General features: G+C 35.6%; 1 protein-coding gene across 1 annotated transcript in view; it reads left to right on the top strand.

Annotated features, from left to right (window-relative positions):
- Positions 1-22,412, top strand: part of SLC30A9 (solute carrier family 30 (zinc transporter), member 9) — a 69,984-nt gene that overhangs the window by 1,281 nt on the left and 46,291 nt on the right. The window contains exons 2-4 of the mRNA XM_004681327.2: positions 9,415-9,579; positions 18,087-18,146; positions 20,951-21,050. Of these exons, the coding sequence (XP_004681384.1) occupies positions 9,415-9,579; positions 18,087-18,146; positions 20,951-21,050 (325 nt within the window). The remainder of the gene's footprint in view (positions 1-9,414; positions 9,580-18,086; positions 18,147-20,950; positions 21,051-22,412) is intronic.

Here is a 22,412-nt window from a genome sequence, read left to right as displayed (position 1 = left end):
GATGGATTAATGTTAACAGCACTATTGTCAGAGGTTTTGATAGTGATAGAAACTATTTAGAATTTTCCTGTATTATAGTAGGCCTGGTTCCCATCTGAACAAAATGAATCATCTTGGTTATACTATACTCCAGAATTTCCAAGTAAACCTAGCAGAATTGTTTCTAGTGACCAAGCTATTTCAGTATTTTACATTTAAATTAGGTGCGGTGGATGAATTTTGTCTATTTTACTCTTTATTTGTTGATAAAAAGAAGTTGAAATACAGTAATTTATAACCCTCTGTCGCTTGTCATTACTTCAAAAATTATGTGCTCTTTGTCTCATCCATCTGTGAACCACAGATAATAATTACCTATTTCGTCAGTCAGAATGACTTTGCAAGGTTTTTTGGAATGTTTACTACCACGAAAAAATAAAATTATGTTTACATTTTAAAATATTAAGTAGGTTTAAAAATAATCTTGTTTGTGAAAATTTAGCTGCAGTAATACTGAAACCATGTTTAAAAGGTTAATCAAAATTATGGTAAATTTTTAAATCATTTGGTCACTAAGTTGGATACCTGCATGAAGAAATGAATATTTGAAGGCGTTTTGGGGGAAAAGTCCAAAACTTTTGGTTAAGAGATAGTATATTTTTCTAAAATTGTGTGGCAGTGAGAAACTTAAAAAGACTGAGAGGAGGAAACTTTGAGGGAAAAATTAAACACTATAAATTCTTGAAGAAAACAGTATGCTAAAGCACCACTATTCAAAATATAATGTGAACCACATATATCATTTTGAGTTGTTTGATAATCATATTTTAAGAAGTAAAAACAGATGAAATTAATTTTAATGTTTAATGCAAATATTGAAAATATTTTGATATGTAATCATTGTAACATTTAGTGATGTATTTTCATTATTTTATTTTATACTAAATCTTCAGAGCCTAGTGGATGTTTTACACTTCTGGCACATCTCAGGTTGGACTACTCACATTTTAACAAACAGTGACTATGTGTGCTGAACAATGCAAATATAAAATTAGTGTCACTAATTTACAAAGAATTTTTATAAAGCAGAGTACATGCCAATAAAAAAAAATGGGCAAATGAAATAAACAAGGCGTTCACTTGGCCATTAAAAATGCAAAACTGTTTTATACTCACTAATAAGAATTTAAATATAAGTTTACAGGTATACTACTTTTGACAGTTTCATATTGGCTAAATTTTTCATAGCAGTACCTCTTCTCAAGGGTGCAGGAAAGCAGGAGCTCATAATACAGATTGAGACATAGCTGAACAGTTGTTTAGAGGTTAGTTATTTTTTGTATACAAAGAACTTTAAAGATTAATTCCTTTTGACTCAGCAGTTCTACTTCAAGTTTACTTTAAAGAAATATAGATACATTAAAATGTGTGCACAAATTTGTTCTAACAGTGAGGTTTTCTAGAAAATTTTATTTTTTTTACATACTCAGCATTAAGTACATTTGTTTTTATAGTATATGTACCTTTTTTTTTAAGCTCCTTTGGTTTTGCAGATATCTTTTTTTTTCTTTCAAGTATTTGTATGCATTTAATAAATTTTGAATTGCAAATATGCTTCTACATACCAAAATTGCAGATAAATGCTTTTGCTTAAGCTCCACATTAATAGTTTTTAAATAAAAAGAATTTACACTTTTCTGTTTTATTCTAGTGTTAATATTTATTACCGTAAGAATAGTAATGTACACATTTTACTGTTGGTCATAGTCCACTCCCATCTGTTTAAAAAATGGCAGTTACTAAAGACCATTTTTTAAAGGCTGATATATGATTCTTTGTGATTCAAGTTAATGATAGAATTTTTTTCCTCAGTTTTTTTTTTTAAATAATATGTTTATTTTTATATCATTTTGTGCATTTTCCCATCTCAGTTGTAATCCTCTTGGGCTTGCCATCACCAAATCACCCATGTGCCATCACCATAGTCCAGTGCATTTCCCTTCCCCCACTATTTTTTGATCCCATTCCCCACTCCACCCCATAAAATGTTTCTGGCAGATAGCTGTTCATTATTATTATTATTATTTTCTTTCCTGGTCTGTTATATTCCTGCCTTGAGAGAAACCATCCGGTATTTTTCCTTTTCTGTCTGGCGTATTTCACTAAGCATGATCTTTTCCAGCTCCATCCATGTTGCTGCAAAAGACATGTGTTTCTTTTTTTTTTTGGTTGCTGAGTAGTATTCCATTGTGTATATGTACCACATCTTTTTAATCCAGTCATCCATTTTTGGGCATTTGGGCTGTTTCCATGTCTTGCCAATCATGAATAAAGCAGCAATAAACATGGGGGTGTAGGTATCCTTTTTCAGTCAGTGTTTTTCTGTCTTTTGGGTAGAAACCTAGGAGTGGGATTGCTTGGTTGTATGGAAGCTCCATGTTTAGCAGCTTGAAGAACCTCCAGTTTTCCATAGTGGTTGTACTAGTTTGCATTCGCACCAGCAGTGCAGGAGAGTTCCTTTTTCTCCACAATTGATAGACTTTTTAACTGTGCAATGAGGCTAACCATAATAGCCCCTCATAAGAGTTTTTATGACAGAATCACTCAGCAAAGAAGTGAGACAGTTTCACTGTTATTGGGCAGACATTAGGATTGAGAAAACTAGTGCTATGAAAGAAATAAGTAGGGTGATGGGTTAGGACACAGGTAGGAGGAGCCATTTCGTTAGATATGCTGCTTTGGGATTGCACTTTTTCCAAAGAGTTGGTGACTAAGCAAGACATGTAAAATGAAAATAAGCAAGGTAGGGTAAAGAGGGATCCTAAAGACCAGACTGATAATGTTCAGAGGCAGAGAGAAAGCTACTTCAAGCTAGCGTAAAGTGGGGTATATGAAATGAAACTTGAAAGATCAGTCTTGTAGGCTCTGAGTTTAAAAAGGCAATGTTTTAAAAATATTCTAATGATTACTGATGGAGAATGGATTGGAAAAGGAAGTGTATATTTAAAGGCTATTATAATTAGGCAAATAAGGTTGTGTGGTTGGGCTGTCATGGTTAGCAGTGGAGATGGAGAGACATAGATGACCTTGAGATATGTTTTGGAGTAGAAAATGTGAAAATATGTAGGTGAAAAATTCTCGCACCTGGTAAATTCTTAGTAGATAGCTGTTTTTAGCTTTTCTAAGCACATATTAAAAAAAATTAAGGGCCTTCCCTGGTGGCACAGTGGGTTAAAGCACAGCACTGAGAAGCTAAAGCCACCTCAGCATGAGTTTGATCCCCTCTAAGGAGGTGATCCACATGGCGCAGCAGACCTCTCCAGACCTGCCTGCTGCTCCCCTCAGCAGTGTATTTCCATCAATCTGCCTTTTCTGTGCCTCAGTCTGTCTCTGGTGAATCATCTCATCACCCCTGCACCTGTATCCTGTACCTTAGCCCTGTATTCATAAGTAAATACATCTTTTTTTTTTTTTTTAAGATAGACAGTAAAGATGTATGCCAAAAGGAAGTGTAGAACTTCCCAGCATTTCCTGTTCAATTATCCCCTTAAGGTTTTCCCATTGCTTACTTTGTTCTGGAGAAAAATCACATTTGCAGAATTTAGCTCTAAGCTGAGCTACCTGATTTAGATTACACTTCAGCATGCTAGATGATTAGGCATAAAAGAGATTTTCCTGCATTTTTAGCTAGCTGAAGGCATAAAAGTAAATAAGAAATAGTATGTTAATATTAGCAAATATTAGTTGTTATTTAATGGTTATATTTTAGTTTTCTTTTTTAATTTTAGGCATATTTTAAGATATAAAATAGAAAATAGAAAAATAAAAGGCATAAAGTAAAAATTAAGGATATTCCAGATAACTTCACTAGTCCAATTTTTAGTTGCTATCATACTGTGTTTTGCTTCTTGCTTTTTTTGGTGCAATATTGTAACATGAATGTTTTTCCATGACATTAAAAGTTTTTCCATGTCATTAAACTTTTTTTTTTTTGTCATTAAAAGTATTAATAACACCAGGCCTCCTGATGGAGTAGGGGTTAAAGGCTGTACTGGCAAGCTATTACTAGCTATTGCAACATGACTTCAATCCCGAATCAGGGAGCTAACCTTCATGGTGCAGCAGCTCTCTCTTGTCTCCTCTACAATCTTTAAAAAATGTTTTAAATGAATACATAATGAAAATACAGGACCACGCATAACCTAGTCATTCTTCTTACAGAGGCATTCAATTTGTTCAGTTTTTGCTGTGATAAAATCTTGAACAGCTTTGCATTTTTTAGTATTACCTATTTTAGGGGCCATGTGCTTTTATGCTTACTGGTATTTTTTTTTTTTAGATTTATTTATTTATGCATACAAGAACTGGGGTACAGACCAGAGGTACTGGGAATTGTGAGAGGATTCAGAAAAGACAGAGTGGGGAACAGAACAGGTAGATCTACTGAAATACACTGCTGAGGGGAGCAGCAGGCAGATCAGAAGAGGTCTGCCACGCCACATGTGTCACCTATCTGATTGGAAATCAAACTTTTGTTGCAGTGTCTGAAGACAGCAGATAGCACTGTGCTTTAACTCATTGTGCCACCAAGAAGGGCCCTGGTTATTGGTATGTTTTTGATTCACATTTACTAACTTCTTTCAAAATGAGTATAGTAGTTATTTAGTTTTCAGTATGACAGTACTCTATTTGGGGAAAAAACTGAAATATCCTCTTAAACTGAGAGCTCTAGAAGACTTAGACTACAAGTTTCACTCTGATACTGAAATTAACCAAAAATAAAACTTTGTCCAAACTTCAGGACATCTTTTGTTTGTTTTAGTGATTGTTACAAAAGCAATATACACAATAGATTGAACTGTAGTTTGCATAGGAGCAAAGGAGTTACTTGTTTGAGAAAGAAGGCCAAATTTTCTCTTAACGCCAGTGTAAGTGGTAGGTACATTCCAGATTGGAGAAAGGACATGTACTGATGAATAACAGTGATCTTTTGGGGCTGGAGAGTAGCAGTAAAATAAAAGCGATGAAGATGGAGTCTTTGAGTGGCCTAATGGTAAGATTCTGGCAGGTGTACATAATGAGAAAGATGCCCTTACATTTATAGCAATAAGAAGGTGTTTGCCTAGGCCTTTGAGTATCAAACTAATGATGGATCTTCTGTATATAGTTTTAGAAGTCACCTTGGTGAAGCAGTATTAATATTGTATATTTTTACTATATTTCTGCCTCCTAGAATTAATCTATTTATTTAGCAAATGGTTGTTAGATAATATGGCCTATTGAAGCATATGCATTTGATTGAAGCAAATGTCCTTAGTATTTTTAAAAAGATTTATTTATTTATGCATAGAAGAACTGGTTACAGGCCAGAGGTGTGGGGGATGAGAGGATTCCCCAGAAAGAGTGGGGAGTGAACAGGCAGATCTCTGAAATACACTGTTAGGGGGAGCAGTGGGGGAGACAAGAGAGGTCTGTTGCACCATGTGGGTTAGTTCCCTGGCTAGGGATTGAACTCAGGTGGCAGCAGTGATAGAGTGATAGTGCTCAAACTACCAGATTTAACCGGGGAGGTCTCCTTTGTATTTTTAAAATATGAAATGTTACAAGTAATAATGTGTTTTGCAAATTCTGTGTAATTTTTAGACCTTGTGCTAATAACGCCAGATGTGTACTTTTAAAGTTGTTGACACCTGAAATTCTGAAGTTAAAAATTAAGGAGTTTTTGAAACAGCTAGCATTGAAGCTATCAAATATTACTAGAATCGCGCCAAAAGGCTCTGGGTACAATTTGAAGAGACTGCTACTGTCCAAAATGGGACAGTTTGAACAGAAATAAGGACAGTCTCTACAATGGATTGAAATACATCCAATATTGTTTAAATCTGTGAAGTCACAGTGATATATATGTAGAGAGAGACTGTGATATTAATTTCACTATTACAAAGATATAAAATAATGAACTCATGAACTCACCATTTTGAGAACTGGTAAATGAATTAAGGATTCAGCCGGACTTTTCTGTGTGAACTATACTGCTAGATAATCAAATAAATGAGGAAAATTTTCTCTTTGTAGAAATAATCTTGCTAATAAATGAAGAAGGAATAAAATTAGAATATCACCATTTTCTAATTTCTCAGTGAATAAATGGTTTCAACACTGAATGGCAACAGGCACTATCACAGGTAGACAAGCAAATATGTGGCTCCTGATGAAATAACTCATTACAATCTACAAGTAGTATTATCCTAGTAAAAGAACCTGAATTTGGATAAAGCCTTTACATGTGTCAATTTATAGAAAACATATAAGAACAGCACAAACACATGGAGTTCAGTTAGCAAGATTCAGAGTGGAAACTACCAGAACAAAAATTCAAGACAAGCAACTTGGTTTCATCAACAGATAATACTAAAAAAGACATCCTGTAACTTAAAAGAATCTTAAAAGACAACGTAGTCTTTAATAGCTGTGGACCCTATTAGTCTCCATAAACATTTCTAACAATTAGAAAATTGAAACTGAAGATATTTAATGACATTAAAGAAATTATCACTAATGCTTTGCTTTGTAATAGTGGTGTGTTTGTTAACAAAAGTTTTCTTAAGAATACAAATTAGGCCCTCTCTGGTGGCACAGCGTGTTAAAGAACAGCACTGCAAGCTAGCCACAGCCACTTAAGTGCGAGTTGTTTCCCTGGCCCCGGAGTTGACCTACATGGGCATCAAACCTCTCCTGTTTCTCCTGCTGTTCCCCTCAGCAGTGTACTTCATCAGTCAGCCTATTCTGCTCCCCACTCTGTCTCTGGTGGTTCCTCTCAATGCCCCTGACCTCTGTCCTGTATCCCAGTTCTATATGCATAAATAAATAAATCTTTTAAAAAATACATAATAAATATTTAATGAAAAATTATGTGTGATATTTGCATTAAGTTAATACTGTTATTGGAGGCAGCCACCATAAGTACAAGAATGGTATCAGATAAAAGTAGAGGTAAAATGGGTAGGGAAAAAAATGATAATTGTATCAAAAAAATTAATATGGAGGTGAGGAAACATTGGTGCAGGTAAAATGAGACAAGATTGACCATGAGTTGGTAACTGTTAAAGGTAAGCAGCGGAGGATACATGGAAGTTCAAACACCTTTATATAATTTCTATATAAAGTATTTCTATATAAAGTACTGTATCAGTGGTTGAAGAGAAAGTGTTAGTGGCACATTGTCTTTGATTCTTACCACAAAAGTTATTTTGAATAAGACTGACAAGACAGACCACCAGAAGCCATGGTGAAGGTGCTTTCTAGAGGGTCGATTTCTTAAGAGAATTTGATTTTAGCCTCTGCTTCACTAATTTCCTTAGTAGGCTACATATTTTAATGTAAGGGAGATAATATTGTTAGGTTTGCTTTGCTTGCCTTTAAGAAATAAGAGGCAAATGACAAAACAACCCTCACTAGCTCTTTAGCTATTATTTGCCAAGTAAGTGCAAGAGTACTTTTACATAGGCAGTTTTTCAAGAAAACTTTTAAGCCTGAAACTTGTGTTGTGCTTATGCTCCCACATATCCCTTGTGTTCTTCAAATTATCTTCAATACTTACAATATTTGATGTTCCTGATGAATTCTTGAATCTCGAAGAAAATGTTTTTGTCTTTATTTCAGAAGGCATATTTCCTCACATGTACTTGCAAAAATTAAAATTTTTGGAAGATTATTATTAAACAGTTAGAAACTTGACTACTTTTCAATTGTCTAATTTCGTTATTTCACCTAAAAGTAGAAATATGTGAGTTATATCCAGACATGGTTTCAAGTTCTAAGTACTCATTGTAAAATAAAAAGAGGGTTACCTTAGAGACAGATTTACTTGTCTCCCAGTTCAGTGCAATTGTGAAATATATTTTTCTATATTTCAGACCTTCAGAGCCCACAGTCAACCCAGATGCAACAGTTGAAGTACTTTGTAATTAGTTTTCTATTCTTCCCTCAATTAAAATTCCTACATACTAAGGAATTATACCAAATATTGATCTAATTATCTGATTTTAAAAAATCAGTGACAGTATAAGTGACTGATTAAAATAAATCTTTTTGACTGAAATGAAAGAAGTCTCCAGCTAGCAGGAAGAGGATACTGGATAGTTTTGAGTAGAAAGCCTTCGTGAATGCTCCCATCTTCAGAGCATTCTATTCTGCAAAGTATATAATAGTATGCCAACATTTTTATTTTAAAAATATATTCATTACATCATCCTTAATTTCTGTACAATGTATGATTTCCCTATGAAATTCCCACCACCAATTCACCCATGCACCATCACCATAGTCCCTTGTGCTCTTCCCATTTCTGTACTGGTCCATCTCCCTCCTCTTCCCCTACAGAATGTCCCTGATCTATAGTTGCCTGATGATTTTCATTTTTACTTTATTATAGTTTTTCTTTTTTTCTGATTCCTTTTTTGTTGTCTCTACATTCACCCTGTGAGAGAGACCATGCCATATTTTTCTTTCTTATTTTGCTCTAATCCCTTAGAGCTACATTCATGTTGCTGTGAAGGATATGAGTTTATCCCTTTTGATTGCTGAATAATATTCCATTGTGTAAATATACTACATCTTCTTGATTCAGTCATCTGTTTTTGGATACCTGCATTGTTTCCATACCATACCTATTGTAAATCGTGGCCCAGTAAACATAAGCATGCAGGTGTCCTTTTGAACTAATGTTTTTGTGTCCTTTGGGTAGATTCCTAGGAGTGGAATTGCTGGATCTTATGAAAACTCCATTTTTAGTAGTTTGAGGAACTCTCCATAATGGTTGGACTAGTTTGCATTCCTAACAGTGTAGGAGTCTACCTTTTTCTCCACATGCTCGCCAACATTTGTTGTTGCTAGTTTTTTAATATGTGCCATTCTTACTGGTGTAAGGTGGCATTTCATTGTGGTTTTTATTTGCATTTCCCTGATTACAACTGATGTTCAGCATTTTTTTCATATGCCTGTTGGCCGTTTGCATTTCTTCTTTGGGAAAGTGACCTTTTAGCTCTTCTGCCCATTTTATGCCAACATTTTTTAAACTTGCAACCAGTATACAAAATAAAGAATATTATATGCCAGAGACCTCTCAGAATAATTGAGTAATGTTTTATTTGATTTTAATATTTTTAAAGTTCCATATAAATGAATGTATAAGTTAGAGATAATAGGAATGTTATTTTGTTCTTTACAAAATGTAGTCTCTGTACACCTAGGGGGTCACTGAAACACCTCTAGTGTCTGGAGTGACTTTTAACATTGTGCATTTGGGTATCTGGCAGTAGTAAAGTTTCTTTATTCTGTGAAGTTATTCTCTCCTTAATCATAGTGGATATGTTTTATTGGGTATCAAATATCTATTACAAGTTTGTTTGAAATTAAGTTTTTGTTTTATTTTAGAATGGCAGAATTTAGTGACATATGGAAGCTTTTCAAACTTGGTTCCCTGTAGTCACCCATACATCAGTACACAGAGACAAGTAAAGTACTCCACAGACGTTCACAAAGGAGGGCAGGGATCACAAACTCTCAGAGTAGAAAAAGTACCATCAATTGATGAAACAGGTAGGTAGACATCTTTTTGATCTTTTTCTCTATATATTGGAATAGTTTATATAAGATTATTTGTTCTGTGGATGGCTGTAGGCTTGCTTGTAAAAGTATCTGGACTAATGTTTTCTTTGCCAGGAGTTATTAAACTGTTATTTTAATGTCTTAATTTTGCTGTTTCTTTTTGACTCAGTGTTGGCAGATTATTTTTTTCTAGAAATTTGACCACTTAAACTTAATTTTTAACTTACTAGAGTATAGTTCATGATACTCTCTTTATGCTTAATTGTATAGGTACTAACATCCTTTTGTATTCCCAGTGGTGGTTATCTTTTATTTTGCCAGAACTCTGTGCATTTTTTTACTTAAGAAAATTTTTTACTTTGAAATTTTGTTTCCCTTTTTATAATTTGTATTTTTACAGTAATTATATCCCTTTTTTTTCCTTTTTGTTGTTTATTCTGCACATTTTTAGCTATCGTTTTGCTCCTTCATTTTGAGCCTGTCTTCTTTGTAAAGTGCGCATTTAAGCCGTGATAACTGGTAAATTTGACAGTATGGTTCTCTCTAATTTTTGGCTTTGTATTAAATGCATATTTAGAATCATTAAATGACAGTGGTGAATTAAGCCTTCTATTGTTACATAACAATTATTGAATTACATCTCCATTTTTTAAAAAAATTAATATTTGCTTGGTAAATCTTTCCCATTCTTTAACCTTGTTTTGTCCAAATTTGATAATTTTTTTTTTAACTCAATGTTTAGTTTGTTTACATTTACTGTAATTCAGTGTTTGGGCATATTGCTGCTTCTGTATCACAAGCTTATGTGTGTGTACGTTATTTTTTAATTTCTCTTTTGTCTTTTAAATTTTTTCTTTTTTTCCCCTCATTTTGTTATCTTCTCTCCCCCAAAGGCACACACATACACTTTTGAAAGTTGTATACCTGTATGTATACTTCAAAATCTAAAGATAGTTAAAAAGTTACTTTTCCTTTTGAAATACACAATTTAGAATGATCCTACCTTCCCTCTCCTCTGAGTCTACCCTTCCCAGCTTACATGGTGTTATTTGGCTAGTATTTTGTGTCTATCCTGCTTTTCTATTTTACTTATTTTGTGTTTCTTTATATTCTATTTAGGTCCTGCTTTCTCTTTGCTTTTAAAAAACCTCTTCAGATTATTTTTTGCTAGCATGGCAATACATTTGAAAATGTTTTATTCAGATTATTTTGAAAGACTTTGATTGTAGCCACAGTTTTGGGGGGTTTTTTTGTATATATATCACCATTTTTTTATCCACTCACCTGTTGACAGGCATTTAGGGTGCTTCCAGCTCCTGGATTTTTTTTTTATTATTAATATAATAGTTTATTTTTACATCATTTTGTGCCTTTTTCCATCTCAGTTGTAGTCCCCATGGGCTTCCCACCTCCAAATCACCCATGTGCCATCACCATAGTCCAGTGCACTTACCCCCACCCCCATTTTTTGATCCCATTCCCTACTCCACCCCCATAAATGTCTCTGGTATATAGTTGTTCATTCCCCTCCCCCCCCTTTATACTCCTGCTATGAGTGAAACCATAGGGTATTTTTCCTTTTCTTTCTGACTTATTTCACTAAGCATGATCCCTTCCAACTTTCTCCATGTTGCTGCAGAAGGCATGTGTTTATCTTTTTTGATTGCTGAGTAATGTTCCATTGTGCATATGTACCACATCATTTTTTTTTTTAAAGATTTATTTATTCATACAGAACTGGGGTACAGGCCAGAGGCTCAGGGGCGGCGAGAGGCTTCACCAGAGACAGTGGGGAGCAGAACAGGCAGATCGACGAAGTACACTGCTGAGGGGAGCAGCGGGAGGGTCAGGAGAGGTCTGCCACGCCACGTGGTCACCTCCGAGGCAGGCAGGAATCAAACTCATGCAGAAGTGGCTTTAGCTTCTCAGTGCTATGCTTTAACCTGCTGCGCCACCAGGGAGGGCCTGTACCACATCATTTTAATCCAGTCATCTACTTTTGGACATTTGGGTTGGTTCCATATCTTTCCTATTGTAAATAAAGCATTAGCTGCAGTTGTAATGTGAAGTGACTAACTATTTCTTTGTATGCACCCCACTTGATATGTATTTGGCTTCTTCAACCTGAGAACTGGTAATTTTCTACAACTGGAATTCTACAACTCTGTCACTTTAGTGTGCACCATAGAAAATAATTACTTAGTCATTTATTCAAGAAGTATTTACTGAACACTTTTAAAATGGCAGCAATGAGAATGATTCTGAGTTCATAATCTCTATTACTGACACTAAAAATTACACAAGTAAATATAATATGTGTAGTAACTTCTGTGATAGAAGAAATAACTGTGTGCTTCAGGAGCACAAGGGAGAGACATTTAACTGAATGTTGTGTGACTGGAGAAGATTCCTTAAGAAAATGCTATCTAACTGGGGATCTAAATGCAAACAGGTATTAGTAAGATGATGTGGACAAGGAACATAAACTTGCAAGTAATTTTTAAGACTAATTTTTTAGAGAACAGAGGATTTGGTGGGATCAGTAGTTTTGAAAGTAGAGGGATGCAGTTAAACAGGTAAGATGTAGTCTGATCAAGGTCTTTTTTAAATTTGGACTTTGCTTTGTAGGCAGAGGGAATCAATTGGAATATTCAAGTGGAAGATTAAAGATTTTAGAAGATAACCACGTGCAGAGTTGAAAAAAACATTTCAAAGGAAGGAGATTTAAAGTAATAAAATGAATATCTAAACTATGTTAATGGATTGAGGTTTTTAAGGGAGTAGATAAACTAAAGAGATTTGAGAACTAAATAATTATGGTGTGGTGACTAAGTCTAGGGGATGAAGGAGAGAGTCAAGTAAAGGATATGCCTGTTTACTGGATTGATTGGACAGTTGTATAGATGATTTCATTGGCTTCTAAATTTAGGAACACCAAACGTAGAGTGTATTTTAATATGAAGATAATGATTCCATTTTGGACATCTGAATTAGATGGTTGGTGTAAGGAATATGTGGTACTCAGGCTCTTTTTTGCCTCATTGCCAAGCTCTACAGCTGCTACCTGTGGCTTTGCTTTACTTCAAGGTTTCATTGTCCACATGTGACAATATGTTGTTGCAGAGGGCACTTGGGAGTGTGAACACAGGGCATGCACACGTCTAATTGTGGATACCTGGACAGAGATGTCAGGGAGCATGGGGTATGCATGTATAAATATGAACACATGAGCTGAGAAGCGAGGGATAAAAGTGGAGATTCTAGGCCTAGGAGGTCTAGTTGTTGCCTTCCTGCTTCCTGGTCCGCCTGTAAGTTTTATTGCCTGATTCAGCATTAAAAGCTTGTTAGAGGCCCTCCCTTGTGGCGCAGTGGGTTAAAGCACAGTAGCCCTAAGAAGCTACAAGACACTTCAGCATGTGCTCAATCCCCTCCTGCCCTGGAGATGACCCACATGGCACAGCAGACCTCTCCTGACCCGCCCACTGCTCCCCTCAGCAGTGTACTTCGTCAATCTGCCTGTTCTGCTTCCCAGTCTGTCTCTGGTGAATCCTCTCACTGCTCCTGCACCTCTGGCCTTTATTCCAGTTCTGTATGCACAAATTAAAAAAAAAAAAAAAAAAGCATGTTAGAGATACTGAAGGCTCTAAAAGTCTCTTTTCATCTGCCCAAATCAAAATGAACCTGCTCAGTATGGAATGGTTGGGTATATACTGTTCTATGAGACATCATCTCTTGGCTCTATTACTCTAATAGTCTTCTCTCTGTGATATCTCTTTCCAGTCTCTTACTTGTTCATTATGTTTCAGCCAGATTAGAAAATACCAAGATTGTTCTTGTCATAAGGCCTTACTTGAGTTGTTTCATCTTCCCAAGGTGCCCTTCTACATATGGCTGATCCCTTTTGGTCCCTACATCTTAGTTAAAATACAAGTTCTGCAAAAAATCACTCAGTCTCAAATAGCTACCATGCCAGTCTTTAATATTACTCTAATTTTATTTCTCTTTGTAAGAAGCAAATAACTCCTGATACTTTCAGTGTTTTATTTCTCTATCTCCCACTTGTTTGGAAGCCCCGTGACTATAGGAACCTCAGTGCCTAAACCAGCAGTTTGCCCAGTGTAGGAGTTTAATATTTGTTTAAAGGCTGAATGCACAGATTTCTACCTGGGGGTAGAGATTTCAGAGTTAGCAGCTAAGCAGTTATACTCAGATGTCACCTTTATGTTTGAAAGAGGAGATGTGATCTTCTAGTATAAAATCTCTACTGAGCACGGGACAATGGACAAAGAGAACCCTGAAAAAAATTCTTGAGGAGCAGCTGTAAGAGACAGGGAGAAAAATCAGAGGGAGAGGTTAGTTTCAGGAGAAGTGTGAAGGATGATAAGTATTTCAGGGCTATCTTTTGGATGTCTTTCACAGGAAAAGACTTTACAGATTTTTAAATAAATCTGTATTTATTTTTATGGCAGCTGTTAGTCCTTTTTCTTAAAGCTCTATCCTCCCTTTGGACTTACTGTTTTAGCCAATTTTTCTTTGTGGTGAGGGAGAACTATTATTTTTGAGTGAGAGTTTGATATTAGAAGATAAAGGAATGGAGAACTTAGTGAATTTGAGATAAAATAAGAGGACAGGCCCTCCCTGGTGGCACAGCGGGTTAAAGCACAGCACTAAGAAGCTAAAGCCACTTCCGCATGAGTTCGATTCCCACCTGCCCTGGAGGTGACCACATGGCGCGGCAGACCTCTCCTGACCCGCCCGCTGCTCCCCTCAGCAGTGTACTTTGTCTGTTCTGCTCCCCACTCTGTCTCTGGTGAAGCCTCTCGCCGCCCCTGTGCCTCTGGCCTGTACCCCAGTTCTGTATGCACAAAATAAATAAATCTTTAAAAAAAAAATAAGAGGACATAGGCAAGTGTGCTAAGGGTGAACTATGCTTGCTCTTCTGAGTGAACAGTGACTAAGAAAAAATATTTAATGTTGGTTCCACCATAAAAAGTGTTTGAAATTGGGGACCTCCCTTGTAGCATAGGGGTTAAAGACACAGTGCTATCAAGCTGCTGCCAACCACTATAGCACAGGTTCAATCCCCAGCTGGCTAGGGAGCTAACCCACATGGAGCAGCACACCTCTCCTGACTCTTCCGCTACTCCCCTCAGCAGTGTATTTTGGTAGACCCACACCTGTTCTGTTCCCCATTTTGTCTCCCGTGAATCCTCTCACCTCCTGCATTTCTGGCCTTCACTGCAGTTCTTGTATAGGTATCTTTAAAAAAACAAAGTCCTTTAGTAGATTTCTTTTTTCTCTTTTGACTGGAATCAAAACATTAATTTTATTTTCTTATATTGGTCTCTTTTTTTTTAGGATTTGCTTAAGCAAAATTAGATCTTGTTAGCCATCATATAGACAGCAGGTAATTGCCTGATTGGAAAGATAATGTTTGTATTTAAGGACTTGAGATAGACTTTTGAATAATTCAAATCACATGATAAAGTTAGGAGCAGCTCATTAAGAGGCAGAGACTTGCTAAAGAATCCTTAAGTTTTTAAGGAGCATTCAGATGTTTTAAATTTTAGTAAAATTAGTTTTAATTTTGCTAATGACAGCAGATGTGTGGCAAAGAGCCAGGCCTTGATCTTAAACTGTCTAGAGACAGAGTATCAGGTTATTTATTGAAATCATAAAGATTCTGCTCAGTGATACTGTGTAAGTATATTAAGGTGGTGGTGTGCAAAATAAGTATTTGTACCTGTGTCTGAGCCATCTACTGGCATTTTTTGTGATTCTTAACATAATTAGTAACATCTAGGCAGTTTGTAATGAGAAAAATATACAGAAATATTCTTACAGCAGCTCATTTTATGTGATTTGGTTGAATCACTTTGATCATTTTAGAAAGAAGAGCTGTCTCTGAAACTTTTTTTAAAGATTTATTTTATTTATGCATACAGGAACTGGGGTGTATGCCAGAGATATGTGGGGGTGGGAGGTGAGAGGATTCATCAGAGACAGAGTGGGGAGCAGAACAGGTGGAGTGACTGACATACACTGCTGAGAGGAGAAGCGGCCGAGGCAAGAGAAGTCTGTTGCTACATGTGGGTTCGAATTGGTGTTGCAGTGGCTGCCAATAGCTTCATAGAGTTGAGACTTAACCCCCTGTGCCACCAGGGAGGCCCTTCAAATGCTAGTTTTACATAAAGGCAATATAAGCAAGCAGTTGAGTGTAGACTAATCAAGATGACTTGGTTCTGAGTCCTGACTGACTCTATAAATAAAGTGTTAACTGTGAATTTGGGAGAAGTTCTACTTTACTGCACATAAAATTTGCTCATCTATAATAGAAGCTCATGATAATAGTAATGGTACTCAAAGCAATTTGTGAGATTAAATAAAATGACTTATAAGTCATACAGTACACATAGTACATGAAACATGGTAAATGCTCAGTAACTATTAGTTAATTAGTAAACTCTAAGTATGTATAAATAAGAGAAAATATTTTAAGGGTGAAATTCTTATCAGAAAATATTTGATGCATATAAAAGAATATATCCAGTGTACCTGGAAGTTACAACACAGTTTTTTTGAAACTTGGAAATTTACCACTCAACCTAACAACCTTATATAATTTACCACATTTTCCTCACATTGTCTTGCACAATATGAATGCATGTGACTTTCCTGAATTTTGTGCTTCAGTCCCTTGATTTTAAAACCAGAGAGGTTTTGACATTTGTATATATCCCTAATTGTTTAACTTTTTTTTGTACTTTATTGTGGTAGCTGATTGTTTTGTGATTTAGTTTTTCCGTTAAATTTTTGTTGGTGGCCCTCCCTGGTGGCGCAGTGGGTTAAAGCACTGCACTGAAAAGCTAAAGCCATGTCCGCATGAGTTTGACCCCCACCTGCCCCGGAGGAGATCCACATGGGGCGGCAGACCTCTCCTGACCCGCCCACTGCTCCCCCTCACCAGTGTACTTCGTCGATCTGCCTGTTCTGTGCCCCACTCTGTCCCTGGTGAATCCTCTCACCCTCCGTATCTCTGGCCTGTATAATGAATGAATGAATAAATTTTTGTTGCTGAGATTTATCCTGCATGTGTAGTTCATTAATTTTCGTAGTGATAATTATAGCATGTACTTTTTAGAGCTGTTGTGTGAGTTAAATGAGTTGATAAATGAAAAATGGTTAGAATAGTGCTTGGCATATGTTAAGAACTCAAGTCATTGTTATGTTTATTATAATTCACTGCTGTATGTAATGTATGAATGTGGCATGGATTATTTATTTTGCTTGTGGGTATTTGGGTTTCCAGTTTGAAATAGCAACACAGTGCTGGGCATTCATATACTTCTCTCTCCTTGTTCCTTTGTACACATTTCTGTATAAACCAAGTATATTGACCTAGATATAGAATTGCTAGATCATAAGTTTACAACTATATTAGATAATACCAACTTGTTTACCAAAATAATTATGCCTGTTTATATTTCTACCAGTGGTGTAAGCTCTTCTTGCTCCATACTCTTGCCAGCATTAGGCATTGCCATATTTAAAAAAATTTTTTTAATTTGATGGTTGTAAAATAACATTTTGTGGTTTTGTTTGCATTTGTTAACATGTTATTTTGGCTTCTTATATTTATATTCATATTCATATTGGCTATTTATATGTCCTTTCCTGGATAGTTTTGTTCTTGTCTTCTACTCCTTTTTTCCAATGGGTAATTTGTCCTTATTGATCTGAAGGAATTAAGTATTCTTGAGTATGTACTCTTCATTATTCTCCTTGATGGAAATGAAGTACCTTCTCCCAGTTTGAGGGTTTTTTTTCCCCTTTTTTTGAGGTGTATTTTGATGAAAATTTGTCTTGAATTTTAATTAAGCAGAATTTATCCACATTTCCTTTTGTTTGTTGTATGCTATTTAAGAACTCTGTCTGCACCATAAAAATACTCTATATTAATCATCTATGAGACATGTAAATGACCTAATATTTAATTCTTTTGATCTACCCAGAATAGCTTATGTTGGAAGGTAGTTTGAAGTTTCCTTTTAATTTTGCAGTGGGGTGATGGATGATTGCACATTGTTCCATTAACCACTTAATAGTAGTTATTTCTTCATTATGTATTATTTCTATAATAGTTTTGAGTAGAAGAATCAACAGTGTGTCTTTATTTCCATGTTTTAAGAAAATGCGTTAAAGTTTCATCTTTGAATACAATGTTGGTTTTACTTTTTATGGAAATTCCTTTGTATTCTAAATTTCTAAAGGGGTTTGAAATTTATATTGGTGTTGAATTTTATTCAATACTTTTCTTCTGAAAGCTTTAATCTGTTGGTGAGGGGAATTTATATTTAACTACATTTGTATGTCTAGGCTAAATCCAACTCAGTCCACGATAAATCATCTTTTTTTATGCATTTGTCAGATTGTTAGCTGATATTGTTTGTAGTTTGTATGAAAACATCCTGTAAATTTTTTTTAATTAACTTTTACAGCAGAAAATATAGGTGCAGAACTCAAAGCTCCTCTTACGAAACAAGCTCTCCAAGTAAGAGGTAAATATTTTATTCTTTTATAATGGTATTTTTATTTTTTAAATATTTCTTTATTTTAAAGATGTATTCATTTATTTCTGCGTAAACGAAACTGGGGTGTAGGCCAGAGGTGCAGAGAGGTGAGAGGATTATCACAGACAGGGCAGAACAGGTGGATCTACTCAAATACTCTGCTGAGGGGAGCAGCTGATAAGACAGGAAAGGTCGGCTGCACCTTATGTGTTCAATCCCCTGACTGGGGATTGAACTCAGGACATTGTGGTGATAGTGCAGAGGCTTAACCCCTAGGCCACCAGGGAGGCTGCTATAATTGTATTTTTAATTAAATACATAAATTACTTCATATGTTATATCTACTTAATATTAGTCTAAGGATATATAGTTAATTTAAATATATTGACCATAGGGATTTATTCCCATAATTTATGAGCTAATTTTCTTTTTTTTAAAATAAGATTTATTTACTTATATACACAAAAACTGGGGTACAGGCCAGAAGATGAAGGGGGGGAATGAAAGGATTCACCAGAGACAGAGTGGGGAGCAGAACAGGCAGATCTACTGAAGTACACTGCTGAGGGGAGCACCAGTTGAGACAGAGAGGTCTGCTGCGCCATGTGGGTCAGCTCCCTGGCCAGGGATCGAACTCAAATGGCAGTGGCTGCAGATAGCTTCATAGAGCTGCTACTTAATCCCTTGTGCCACCAGGGAGGCCCTATAAGCTAATTTTCTATTGAATTTTGTTTTGTATTTTGGCAACAAAATTCAGTATCGTGTAGTAAATGCTTTTTTCAAAAACCCAAAGGTGAAATGGCAAGTAGGAAATATCAATTGCTTTATCAAATTACTTTATAAAAGTAATGTGAGTAAAAAACAAAAAGCCAACATCTTTCAACTTCATTTTGCTCAAATCCAGGTAAAATTGGTTATTTTTCTCTGATTTCCTTTTTTAGGAGAAAATGAGTAATGAAGGACTTTATTTTTTGCAACTCTGTTCTTGAAAAGAAACTTGTGTGTCCCAGTGAGCTATAGCTCATCTCCAGCAGCACATTTCACAGAGGCAGTACTAATATGTAACTATGATGAGGAGAACTGTGGGTTTGGTGTCAGATAAAACTGGGTTCAGTTTGTGGTTTCAGCACCTATTAACTTTATGACCTTGGCAATTTACTTGACTTTAGTTTTTCTCAATAAGAAGGTACTAAAATAAGATGGACCTTCTCTGCTATAATAACTTTAAACATGATACATGACATATAATCACATTAAGAATGATTAATGTGAGTCTTCCCTGATGGCTCAGAGGGTTTAAAGCACAGCACTATGAAGCTATCTGTAGCCACTGCAGCATAAGTTCGATTCCAGCCTGGGAGGTGACTCACATGGCGCAGCAGACCTCTCCTAACCTGCCTGCTGCTCTCCTCAGCAGTGTATTTCAGTAGATCTACCTGTTCTGCTTCCCACTTTGCCTCTGGTGAATCCTCTCATCTCCCCCACACCTCTGGTCTGCACCCTAGATCTTGTATGCATAAATATAATAAATCTTATGAAAAAGAATGATTAACATGATAGTTACAATTATCATCATCAATAATCTGGGTGAGGACAGGCCAGTGGATTTCTAGACACTTTAAATAAAAATTTTAAGAGTTTTTTTTGTGTGTGTGTTTTAAATATTTTCAAAGAGAGATGTAATTCTCCCTTATACTCCAGAGGAGTATAATATGAATTTTATTTTGAATTTTAGCATTATTGAAGTAAAGCAGGCTAAAGAATTGAAATTCATACAAAATTAAGCCTAAATTTAGAATCTTTTTTTTAATAAGATTTTTTTCACTGAACTTGATTTTTAAGTGTTCTTATTTCTTGTACACTTGATTTTGATAGTGTTTTTTAAAAGTTTTTTTTTTTCATTTATTTATGCATCAAGAGGTGCATAAAGAGGCTAGAGGTGTGGAGGAGGTGAGAGAATTCACCAGAGACAGAATGGGGAGCAGAACGGACCTACTGAAATACACCACTAAGGGGAGCAAGCTAGTGACACAGGAGAAGTCTGTTATATCATATATGGGTTTGCTCCCTGGCTAGAGATTGAATTTAGGAATAGAGGCCATCACAGTGATAGCATTGAAACTTAACCATGGCCACCAGTGAGACCCTCTATTTTTATTTTAAAGATTTATTTATTTATGCATACAGAACTGGGGTGCAGGTCAGAGGCACAGGTGCGGTGAGAGGCTTCACCAGAGTGGGGAGCAGAACAGGCAGATCTATGAAGTACACTGCTGAGGGGAGCAGTAGGCGAGTCAGGAGAAGTCTGTTGCGCCATGTGGTTACCTCCGGGGTGGGGATCGAACTCATGCTAAAGTGACTTTAGCTTCTTAGTGCTGTGCTTTAATCCTCTGCGCCACCAGGAAGGGCCCCTCTATTTTTTTTTTTTAAATGATTTCACTCCATGCTATAGCTATAATTTATATTATAAACTTTAGTTCATTTTCATTTAGATCCTAGGCAGTTTAACTTGTGTTAAATTAACAGACCAGTAATGCCCATGCAAGAGCCCCTAGACAAAGTGATGCATTTTGGCATCATATATACATGGGCTATGGAGATAAAAGTTCTGTATCTGTAATATAATTCTGTCTTACTCTGTATTTGCAAATTTTTGTTTTTTAATGGCTTTAAATACTTCAGGAAAAAGAAGTATTCTTTGGAATTCATTAGCAAACCCCTAAGATATGTTCATTTTAAAATGTGACTTTAATTGTGAATATTTTTATGATTTCCTGTAATTTTTGTTTTAGTCAAAGCCGTCCTTAAAAAGAGAGAGTATGGACCAAAGTACACTCAGAATAATTTCATCACTGGTGTCAGAGCAATAAATGAGTTCTGCCTTAAATCCAGGTATGCAATTTTTAAAAATTCTGATACTTTTCTCTAATATAAATATTTTTTTTCCCTTAGGATGTGTAATGTGCTACCATTTATATGGAAATTTTTTGTGGTTCCTTCCAGGATTGAGGAAGTATTTTTATTCACTTAAAAAGTGTTAAATGTGCTAGTTTACTAAACTGAGTACTGCTTCAGCATTAGAAATACTAATCTTTCCAGGCTTTATAAAAAGGAAACTTTTTCAAAAACCTCTGTCACAGGAATATTTTAGGAGTTTTATTGTTATATTACTATGTAGCAGAATTATCGGGCAGATTATTTACATATTTGTGTGTTTGACTTTTTAAAGTTTTGCTGCTTTGGCTAGCAGAATTACCTAATTTAGTTAGGTACAGTTATGTTCATACTCTGACTGTGGTACCTGTTGCGTATGTATTATTTTTACCTTGTGGTACCTTTTGTTATTAATTTTCTTGTTATAGAGATTGATATTATATTTGTCATTAATTTTAAAATCTCCTCTGCCTTTGTGTTTACTTGCACAAGCCTTATTTATGTGGGATCTTACTTGGTTTGTTAGGGAGGTTATTTGACCTTTTACCCTCTCATGTTCACATCCTTTTTCATGCAGCATCAAGAAATAAGGATTCCTATAATCAGTTTTGTAACTTATATAACCATTATAACAGTAATAGATGATAATATTAATATAAAACTGTATATCAGAGTATTTCATTGAATTCTTACAAGCATTTTATGAATCCAGTAGGCTAGGTGTTGTGATTTCTACATTATAGGCCAGGTAACAATAAAGAAGTTAGTGGATGACTGAGCTCATTTAGTGAGTGGCAGGAATCTACAATAAGTGTCTTTTTATACTTGACCCAACTTTTTTTTTTTTTTTTTACAACAGTTTATTTTTACATCATTTTGTACATTTTTTCCATCTAAATTGTAATCCCACGGGTTTCCCATCACAAGTCACCCGTGTTCCATCACCATAATCCCGTGCACTTCCCTCCTCACCCCCACCCCCCCGTTTCTGATCCCATTCCCCACTCCACCCCCGCAAAATGTCCCTGGTATATGGTTGTTCATTATTCTTGTTATTTTCTCGCCTGGTCGATTATACTCCTGCTATGAGTGAAACCATCCGGTATTTTTCTTTCTCTTTCTGGCTTATATCACTAAGCAAGATCTTTTCCAGCTCCATCCAAGTTGCTGCAAAAGACATATGTTTCTCTTTTTTGGCTGCTGAGTAATGTTCCACTGTATATATGTACCCCATCTTTTTTATCCAGTCATCTACTTTTGGGCATTTGGGCTGCTTCCATGTTTTTCCGATTGTAAATAAAGCAGCAATAAACATGGGGG

Source organism: Condylura cristata, unplaced genomic scaffold (assembly GCF_000260355.1).
Source record: "Condylura cristata isolate star-nosed mole 26May11 unplaced genomic scaffold, ConCri1.0 scaffold00012, whole genome shotgun sequence".
NCBI classification, from domain to species: Eukaryota; Metazoa; Chordata; class Mammalia; order Eulipotyphla; family Talpidae; genus Condylura; species Condylura cristata.
The sequence above is the reverse complement of the archived record's forward strand: the minus strand, read 5'-3'. Positions and strand labels throughout refer to the sequence as shown.